The 10336-nt window shown below is 43.9% G+C and overlaps 1 protein-coding gene across 1 annotated transcript in view; it reads left to right on the plus strand.

Annotated features, from left to right (window-relative positions):
* ADAMTSL1 (ADAMTS like 1) overlaps window positions 1-8231 on the plus strand; it is a 689739-nt gene extending 681508 nt beyond the window's left edge. The window contains exons 30-33 of the mRNA XM_077816448.1: window positions 302-509; window positions 4586-4695; window positions 5543-5763; window positions 7846-8231. Coding sequence (XP_077672574.1) covers window positions 302-509; window positions 4586-4695; window positions 5543-5763; window positions 7846-7952 — 646 coding nt within the window. The 3' untranslated portion in view covers window positions 7953-8231. The remainder of the gene's footprint in view (window positions 1-301; window positions 510-4585; window positions 4696-5542; window positions 5764-7845) is intronic.
* Window positions 8232-10336: the final 2105 nt, after the last annotated feature.

The raw sequence follows: 10336 nt of genomic DNA on the forward strand, positions 1-10336 counted from the left end.
CCAAGAAAATATAGAATAGTTTCTATTCTGGGCCCAACCCCTTTTGACAGAGGCGCTAAAATGTAACATACTTTAGTCCCTAGCCCACGAGGTGCTGAATTTCCTCAGCTCCCATTGACCTCAGTGGAAGGTGAGGCTGCTCAGCATCCCCCAAGATTGAGCCCAAAGTGATCAAATGGCTGGCTTTCTGCAAGTGCCTCTGTGATTTTAGAGGAGCAGTGTTATGAGATCCCTGTGACACTGTCATTTCTGCCTGATGATTCTGTACTGCTCCTTGACCGCTTTGCGTTTCTCCTATCAGGTGGATGGTGACATCCTGGTCCCTTTGTACACGGAGCTGTGGTGGAGGGGTCCAGACCCGGCGAGTGACTTGTCAGAGGTTGACCGCTATGGGCAGTTCCGTCCCCATGTCAAATGAGGCATGTGCCCAGGTTGCCAAACGCCCAGTGGACACCCAGATCTGTAACAGGCAGCTGTGCATGGAGTGGGTGGCCTCCTCCTGGGGTCAGGTAAGGGCCACACAGACATACAAAACTTCTCGTACAGTTGGGTGACAAGAGGTGCCTGAAGACGAGAGCAATAATTTTGCATCTGTGATTAATGCATCGTATGAGGTTTTAAGACTCATGTCTTTTGTTTAATGCACTGGATGATTGGGATAACCAAACTTCACACGTTTCATGAAAGAGATAGCAGCCTAAAAGACAGGGCTAGACTGTGCCAGATCGGCACTGCCTTGAGTATGGAGGCACATTGTCCCAGGGGGAGCTCATGGAGGGATTATGTCTCCGGCACGCATAACTGCTCCCCAGTGCTCAATGGGGCAGTAGTCATCCTTTGGGATAGTGTGGCCTGTTTTCCCTATCCCCTGCAGTGTCCAAGCTTGCTCTGTAAGATGATGTGGTCCTGCTTCCTCATCTCCCCCATTTCCTTTGGGGAGATATGCAATCTTGAGGGAACAATCCGAGCCCTCCTCCAAGTACAGAGACTGTGGTTGTGACCAGTCTTTGCTTGGGGTAAGCAAGGAGAAGAGGAAAGTTCTTCTCCCATCCCCAGATCTGTGTACACCCTAGAAGAGCTAGTCACGATCTGGCCCTTCACTCCTCTCCACTGGACTGTCTTCACAGAAGAAGAGGCTTCTTCTTGCAGCCTCTTGTTATGTATTTATTTATTTGTAGTGATGGACACAACCCTGGAGAGCAAAATCCTCCCTCTTCTCTCAGAGCAGCATGGACACTGGCAGCTCAAGCTTCCCCGTCCTGTTCTGCCAATGTACCTCAGTAATGACCTGGAGAAACTGGTCAGTTTCCATGGCCTAGTCAATCTTTGCTGTCTCTTGTGTATCTGGACACAGTGAAACACACACATTTCCAGACCCTGATTGTCTCTGTTATGCAACATTTATATCTGGTCCTGTTCTGGGCTGTCGTGTGTTTTTTAACAAACCCCCAGTTTCACAAAAGTTTCGGATATCCACTAACACCTCATAAAATCAGGATTTATTTGAACCACTATGTAAGGGAAACTGTAATGATGATACAAGACATTGGGTCCAAAGCATTTTAAGACTCCCACACAAGTCAGTCTGAAACTCCATCCTTACTGCTTCATGTTGTGCTCAGATACTAAAAAGATGTTCTGTAAATAGTGAATGATTCATAGTATTATGAGTGGAATCCTCCTATTGGGGAGATCCATGGGAGAGCCCCTTATTGTCTGGATCTCTGTGGGTCAGCAGATCTCCAGAAAGGATTGTGGCATATATGTGCTGTAAATGTAACCCACAGCCAGTCATTGTGGTACTCTGTCTCCCTCCCTCTCAGCTGTAGCTGGCCCACACGTACAGGCTGGTGAGAATTTTAGCTTAGGTAGAAGAGGTTCATATATTTAGACGCAAAGGTCCCATGTTCAGTCCACCCTGATGATGACTCATCCAGGGGCAGAGTGGAATAAGTGAAGGCCAGAGTTTAATCCACAGGCTAGTTTTACTTGATTATATGAGTTAAAGTCAGATATTAATGTTGTTATTTTAACATTACTTTTGGCCTACGAAAGGTTTTCAATGGAAGAACAGTTCATCTATAACAAACCTGAAGAGGTCATACTTTTAAATCAATATCCTTAAAAAGTACTAATCAGGAAACACTTAAGGAAATTAAGTTTAGGGGCACACAACAAAAGCCTAATAAAAACATTATGCAGAGTCAGCTTTGTGCACGCAGGGATTGGCTTCATTCTCAATATAGACTGAGTTACCCTGAAATATTTTGCAGCTTTTCATGATTACTGCCTGGTAAGTCAATGTGGAAACAATGGCAAATAAATCACATGATCTCATTTTGTTTGATTTCATAGTGATATGATAGTAGATCTTAGCCACATAAATTCTGTAATTTCTGATATGACCACATATAATCTCATATATAATATATAGTATATATGAATATACTAAATACAGCCTTGTAGACCAAAGCTACTCGTTACACAGCATACAACATTGACTGTTTTGCTCCATCAAGGTCGGTAACTCATTTTATGAAATGTTCATAGGACAAAGGTTATTGCTAAGCATCCAGTGCCATCATTGAAATGAGACATGTTACTGCCAGCGAGCTGAAAATAACTTCATTAAATCCTATGTCTGTGTATTTTGGAGAAAGTTCAGAACATAGACTGAGTTATGCTGCATTTATGAGTAAAGAGCTGAACATTCTTTCAAAACAGAGAAGCAAATTGCTCAATTTGTACTTTCTTTGAAATTTCGAGTAAGGATTGTGTAATGCTAGCTGTTGGCCAGTTAACTCAAATGGGTGGTTGTAACCCGTGGTGATTTACCTCATTCCCTATGATATCATACCAAGTCTCAATCATCAAAGACACATGAATTCATCTGTTATACCTGACCTTTGTGCTTTATAATATAATATTTCTCCTACCTGAAAAAAGCATTTCTCAAGCTCCATGTAAACCTATACAGCTCTGTTCCAAGACATGTCTACAAGACAATTACATTAATTACAATTAGGAACAGACCACTGGCTGTGGATCAGTGACATTTCTCCATTGTATCATAGGTTTCACGCCGGGGGACATCAGGTTCATATTGGTCAGGTTTAGTGATTAGCTTTCCCAGACTAAAGTGAAAATAAATAGATGACCTACCCCACTTCAAAACCTGTTACTTTCTTGTACCTCCCATCTTCTTTCATTTAGTTTTAAGTGGATTACTGTGGGCTATTTAACCTCCACAGCTTTGGTTTTCTTATAGTCCAACAAAGCTTCAAGACGCATCCCCTAAGATTTCCATTCACTCAGGCCTGTTTATGATGAAGATTGCCAGCACGTACAGCTATTGCAGTCCTGCCCCAAGTACCCAAATTAATGACACCTACATGCACCTGAGCCAGCGCCCCCTGTGAAAAGCCTTGCATTGACTTGCGTCTCTCTCTTTCAGCCTGCGGGGAAGTGCTATCCTTATTGCACCTGCACCAAAGCATTAGGCTGCCTAACAGTAGAGTATTATTCTATAGACCACTTAGGTCTTTGGTGGACATTCAAGATGAATTTGAGCATATTCGATCCCTCTCACTCTGCCTAATCGGTTCTCTGACCCCAGCCAAGCTGGTGATTACTCCCTCTCCTCCTTCTGAGGGCCCTGCCTACTTATCTTTTCACAAAACACCCTTCCTTGCAATCAATTCATCGGTCTCCCCACTCCAGCTCAACCAAGCTTCCTCTTTTTCTGCTGGACCCTGGTCCAGGTGTTGGTTGAGAACTAGTACCAGATGTGAGGAGGGCATGCCAGGGTGGAAGAGGGTTTCTGGCACTAGGCGGGTAGCACAGGTCAGAGCTAGTGCCAGGTAGGAATCCCAACCTGCTCCACCTTTGCACTGATGGAAACTCCTTGATCCCTACATTCATTTCCCTTCTCGTCCATCTCCAAATCAGCAGTCCCCTCCCAAAACCAGTTTCCAGATATTGGCTGCCTGGAAACCAGGCAGTTTTATAAGGGTTGATGAAAGATGGTGCCAAAGTCACATGCTTCATGCCTTTAGCTGTCTGTGATTTAAACTGGGAAGAGGGGAAACAAATTAAACCACAAGAGGCTGACTGACAGGTTTGAATAAGTTAGGATGTCTTTGTGTTAAAGCAAAAACCATTGCTGGCTCGATTCAGTCTTGCCATGAACCACCTGGCTATAAATTGTGACAGTACAAGCTGTAAAATACACAGTAAAGGGACTGTAGCAAGATTTCCTGTATGGATCACAAGCTCGGGGCTAATAAGATGAGAGCTTTTTATTTGTCCAAACAGATGGATTTAAGATTGAAACAGGCAAAGAGGGAGGGGAATTAATCTAGAGAGCAGATACAGAAATGAGTTTTAATGCTGCCCTGGGGAGGCTGTGTGGGATACAAGAAGACTGTGCACTTGGACTCAAAACCTACTGATCTCTATGAAGTGACTGAGAGCATCTGCATCTCAGCAACATGCATCTCTGCTCATTGACTCCCAAGAAGGGTTTCATAAAAGCAGGGCATGTTCTCTCTTTATGCCACTGAATGTCTTTTTTCTACTTTTGCAGTGTAATGGGCCATGCATCGGACCGCGACTAGCTGTACAGCACAGACAGATTTTCTGCCAGACCAGGGATGGGAATTCCGTGTCTTCTGACCAGTGCAGTGCCCTGCCAAGGTATTACAGAATCCCTCATCATCAGAACCGCTCTTCTGTACAGAGACCTATGAATTAGGCCAGAGATTTTACTGCCTTTGGAGGTTTTTGGATTTGAGGTCCTGATTCTCCTTTCATCTCTCAGGAATAACAGGAGAATTGGGCTCTGTGCATGTTTGATACCATTTTTACAGAGAAACCCCAATTCTCCCTTCAAATTTTTCCTAGTGGATGAGCATCCACATTGCCAAAGCCATCCCAATTAGCACTGCTTGGTAGTATATCAACATTTCTCCTGTGCAATAACTAAATGAGCACCAAGTGTACAGAAGGAACAGGATGAGTTCTGAACACCGGTTTTTGTTTGTGCCATTTGTAAAACCCTAACAACAATATCTGAAACCCAAGCTTGTTGCATTTATACTAACAAAGCTATGGTGGCTTACATCAGCCACTTCTTGGTTCATTACAACTCCTCAGTAGTATCTGGTCGTTAACTACTTTATGGACAGAAGGAGTGCTAAAGTTGTTTGAGATAGATCCTCAACTGGTGTAAATGGATACATAGCTCCATAGACTTCGTTGGAGCTATGCCAATTGACACCAGCTGAGGATCTGGCCTTTTGAGTCCCGTTCTGTAATTGCCAGTTGAAGTCAATGGGCCAGACCCTCAATACAGCCCATTAAGACAATGGATCTATGCTGATTTACAACCACTGTGGATCAGGTCCAGCAAGTGTTCAGAGAGGTTCAGGATCAGAGCTATAGGGCCTGTGGTATCCCCAGTGTTTGAGGAATACCCAGTGTGACTAAGCCTCTTATTTCCTGCCTGGTGGTATAATAATATCTCTGTCCTTTTTATTAACAGGCCTTTGAGCACACAGAACTGCTGGACAGACATCTGTGGTGTGCACTGGAGGGTCAGTCTGTGGACCCTGTGTACAGCTACGTGTGGGAACTACGGCTTCCAGTCCAGGCGAGTGGAATGCGTGCATGTCCGCACCAACAAACCTGTGCAGGAGCACTACTGTTCCTGGAGGCCAAGACCTGCGAACTGGCAACGCTGCAACATCACCCCCTGCGAAAACAGTACGTTCCTGTGGGAGAAAGGAGCCACCTGTGAATCTTCGCCGCAGAGCTGGGTCCCCAGAGCGCGGTGTTGGGCCCCACTGCTGGGCTGCTTGGGAAAACATTTGTCTGAAAAATGGCAAATTGCAGCCTGAAAAATCAAGTGTTCCTACTGGAATGTCTCCAGCATTGTTTGTTGTTGATGTTGTTTTCTAAGAGTTGGGATCTCATCTTCCTGGTAATAGGGCTAAAAGTAATAGGTGCTGCCCTAAGTTTCCATTATTGGTATGGAGAGAAATAATAAATCATAAACAGGTAGTTAGTTGATGTTAACATCAAGCAAACCTGAGGCAGATTAGTTGGTTAGTGCGGGGAATTCCTGCAGTGGATGAGGCTTTCAGGTGACTAGAACTTAATTGGGCCTGCCAAAAAACACACACATTATAAATATTGCAAAAGGAATAAATATCTGGAACAGATGTGCCTCTTTGGAAACCAAGCCCTGTTATGTCAGTGTTCACCTGGGAACACCAAGTAGCATGAGTATAAATCACAACCTCTTTGCCAGTCATGGCTCCCAAGTACTCTGAAGCATTGCGTTTAAGGGCCAGGACCTGGAGTCTAGTGTGCAGCCAGCAATTCTGAGGCTGGGCGCTGGGGATCTCCACAGAGGCTGGGCGCTGGGGATCTCCACAGAGGCTGGGCGCTGTGGAGCAGCAGCAGAACCACTAGACTACAGAAGGCTTGCTACAGGCCTTCTCCCACCTCTAGAGGCAAATAAGGTGCTCAGTAAAGCCAGCCCAAACACAGTTAGCATGGCTTGGCTTGCTGAGGGAGGACAGGACTGTCAGAGGTGGAGTTTAAAGGAGGTGCACGAGACCCTCACCTGCACTCTAGCTTCTTTCTTTGGAGTGGCATAAAGGGATCCTAAAAGCCACAGCTCCAGTCAGGGGAGAATTCCTTTGGCACCAGCACTACGGCAGACAGCAAGAATGCTGCCCTCTGAGGATCCCCTCACAAGCTGGCATGGGGGAGGGTGTGTAGGGGCCAGGACACACAGCCTTGTGGAGATTCCAGGCAGTGCTGCAGCCCATAGGGCAACACCAAGAGGCTGCTGTTAATGAGACAGGCCCGTAGGGCTGTCTAAGTTACATTGGGAGGGTTGCTGGGCCTCGAAAGAGCCCAGGTTTAGGAGAGCGCAAAGGTTGCTTAACCCTGTCCCTGGGCTGAAGGGTTCAGTGCTCCACGTGTTAGAAACACAACATAGAATCTCACCTGATAACTTCAGAACTAGCCAGTATGGACCTCCCAAGCTCCAGACCAACCAATGTGGACCTCCCAAGCCGATAAAGTACATAAAGGTGCCATGGAGCAACTCTCTTTAAAAAGGTTTCAGAGTAGCAGCCATGATAGTCTGTATTCGCAAAAAGAAAAGGAGTACTTATGCTCAAATAAATTTGTTAGTCTCTAAGGTGCCACAAGTACTCCTTCTCTTTAAAAAGCAGCTCGTTATTTTATTTATATTTTTAATGCCAACTTGACAATGGGGATATCTCCTGTGGTACTGGAGAGCAAAACCCCCACGAGTGCAGTGACAACCCCAAGATGTAGGTATCCCACTAACCAGTCAACAGTACTACTTCTAACCCAGGACTCCCCTCTCTGATTGTGTGGTCTAAAAGCAACCTTTGGATGTTCAATTCTTCAAACCCATGTCTGTGTAGATCCTTGAGGCGCATGGGCACTTCCAGGGAAGGTCCACACAGATAAGAAATCTTGAAGAACCACAGTTACTGGGAGTCAAGTTTCAGAGGGGTAGCCATGTTAGTCTGGATCTGTAAAAACGGCAAAGAGTCCTGTGGCACCTTATAGACTAACAGACGTATTGGAACATGAGCTTTCGTGGGTCAATACCCACTTCGTCAGATGCACGTAGTGGAAATTTCCACTAAATTCATCTGACGAAGTGGGTATTCACCCACGAAAGCTCATGCTCCAATACTTCTGTTAGTCTATAAGGTGCCACAGGACTCTTTGCTGCAGTTACTGGGAGGTAAGTTACCGTTCTTTCATTGCATCTCCTTTTTGTTCCCCCTTTGCCAGTGGAATGCAGAGACACCACCAGGTACTGTGAGAAGGTGAAGCAGCTCAAACTCTGCCAGCTCACCCAGTTCAAATCTCGCTGCTGTGGGACTTGTGGAAAAGCATGAAGATGAGAGCAATTGAGATAGGGGATCAGAGGCATCAGCCTTTGCTTCACTACAGGAAGGACTGTTACAAAACAAATTGGACAGAATTCAGTTTTCTTCATTTTATTTATTTATTTTTATTTTATTTTTTTTAACTTTACTGAATCGTTGTTGTAAAGGACTTGGCAAGTTTTCCCTTCAGTGAGACTGGGAGATGGAATGCAGCAAAGCACAGTTGTGGTGGGAGACCAAAAACAAAGAGAAGACAAGCAACATGTCAGGCCTGAGTGGAACAGAGCTGTCTAGGAATCCTTGTATAGGCCTTGCAATACACATCAACCAGCAGATGGGCGGAAAACACCAAAGCAAAAACTCCCATTAGCAGCAGATCAGACCACCAGGGCATGGATCAAACAGCTTGACAGATCATGGGCTACTGAAAAAAGGGATTGAACTAAACATTCAGCTAAGCAATGGGCAGAGACATCGTTTGCCCTAGAAGGGTTTGTTAACATAAGCATGTGGTTTTGGTTTTTTAAAATTGCTGTCCTAAAGCTGTGTTCCTGTTCTCTCTCTGTCCCTCTCTCTCTCTCTCTCATGCTAAGAACTTAGGATCTGAAAAGGAGGTTAAACATTGTGCTGAAGCATTAATGAGTTTAAAATGCATTTAAATAAGTGCACCAAGTTTTTTTCCCTCAACATGAAAAAATGAAGTACAGTATTATGCAGAAAAGGAAAGTGAGTGACAGAATGATCTGCTATTGACAGACTGCCGTGCATACCTGCCATCACAGCTCTGTGCAGAGCACTTATAGGAGGGGCTGTATATATATTTGTGGCAAAAAGAGCTACTTACCATGCTGCATCTTAACATGATTAAAATGTATCTGGGGAAGAGAGAAGCCTGAGATCCCAGAGTTATTGGGCTTTCAGATCTGGGGTTTTGGTCTATTTCTAACTTTAGATTTGTAGAAATCATTTCTATGTCCTGCCAGTGTGGAATTTTTCTCTCATTACAGCCAAATCCTCCAGTGATAATTATTAATTTATCAAGAAGGAGAACACAGCTGCTCTGATTTGTTATAGTTCTTTCTGTCACGTAGACATACAGAATGCTGCATCATCAGCTTTGTCCCCAAAGTGGTCGCACAAATTCCTAAAAGACTCACAAAAAAGGTGGATGCTAGAAAGTGAAGCAATCCATGACTAGAACTCTGCAGTCAGAGGTGATCTGAGAAGTAAGAGTCAAATTTCACAATTATAACATGATTTTGCCTGCTCATTGTGATTCTCTCGCCTAATTGCATCGATAATCAAAAATTAAGTGCTTCATCCTTCAAGATGCTGGGCATCCTCAAGTCAGTGGAAATCCAGGTTGCTCAGCACCTTGCAGAAATCAGCCTGAACTACAAAGTTTGGATTTGAACTTCCCTGAAGTTTGAGGGAGAGGTGTCCAGATCCGGAGTTTTGGTTTAGGACTATCTCTAAATGTAAGGTTTGGCTGTGCCTCTTGTGTCACCCCCAGTGGGACTCTCTTCTTGTGATGCAGTAATAAAACACTGTTCAAGTATTGATATGTTGCAGCTTACCTTACATGTGGATTTTTCAACAAGCCTGGAAGTTCTCTTGTGAGGTCAACACCAGGTCCATTGCATTAAATTGCCTCCAGTTTGGTCATTCCAAAGTGTGTCTGGCAGGGAACACTCTCTCTACAAATGGGTCTCTGAGAAATCACATTGCTAAGAATCAGTGTAACTTTTATTTAAAAACAAACAAAAAAAGTCTTTTTATGTATGTAAATGTATATCTTTTTGTGTATATTTATTAGGATTCCTTGTATAAAAAGTGCAATATTAATAATTGTACATTGTTGTCCAGATAAAAACTATTTTGGGGATTTTTTGTGATCTCCCTGCAATTTTGTTCCCCTAAAATCAGTGGTAATAGTGTAATTTTCCTGTTTTTATCAGCACTTTCATTTAACTTTGGATACATTTCACTGTGTACAGATTGCTTCGTAAACTATGACAACTGGGGGGAGAGGCTTTCCTACTTGTGAAACTATAGTTGTGCATGGAACGAAAGACAAATTCCTTACTAATAATTTGGTGGTTGTTTCTAGTACAATAGCTAATGAAAAGCAGTGCTGGGAAGTATTTACATTTTTTAATAACAAAACATATTCAGACAGTCCCATGTTGGATATTAGCTGTGTAACTGTGCTTAGGATAAACATTTGGAGCCAAGGTCTGGCAAGGCCACTGTGTCCCCTTCACACAGTATAAATATAATTTCAGATATTTGTCCTATGAATTGTGACTTGGCAGTATCCCCATAAGATGATGAGGGTTGCTGAGTATTATAGAAGTAGGATTTCCTCCCCTAAAAAACCTGTATTTATATCA

This window comes from Eretmochelys imbricata, chromosome 5, assembly GCF_965152235.1.
Source record: "Eretmochelys imbricata isolate rEreImb1 chromosome 5, rEreImb1.hap1, whole genome shotgun sequence".
Classification (NCBI taxonomy): domain Eukaryota; kingdom Metazoa; phylum Chordata; order Testudines; family Cheloniidae; genus Eretmochelys; species Eretmochelys imbricata.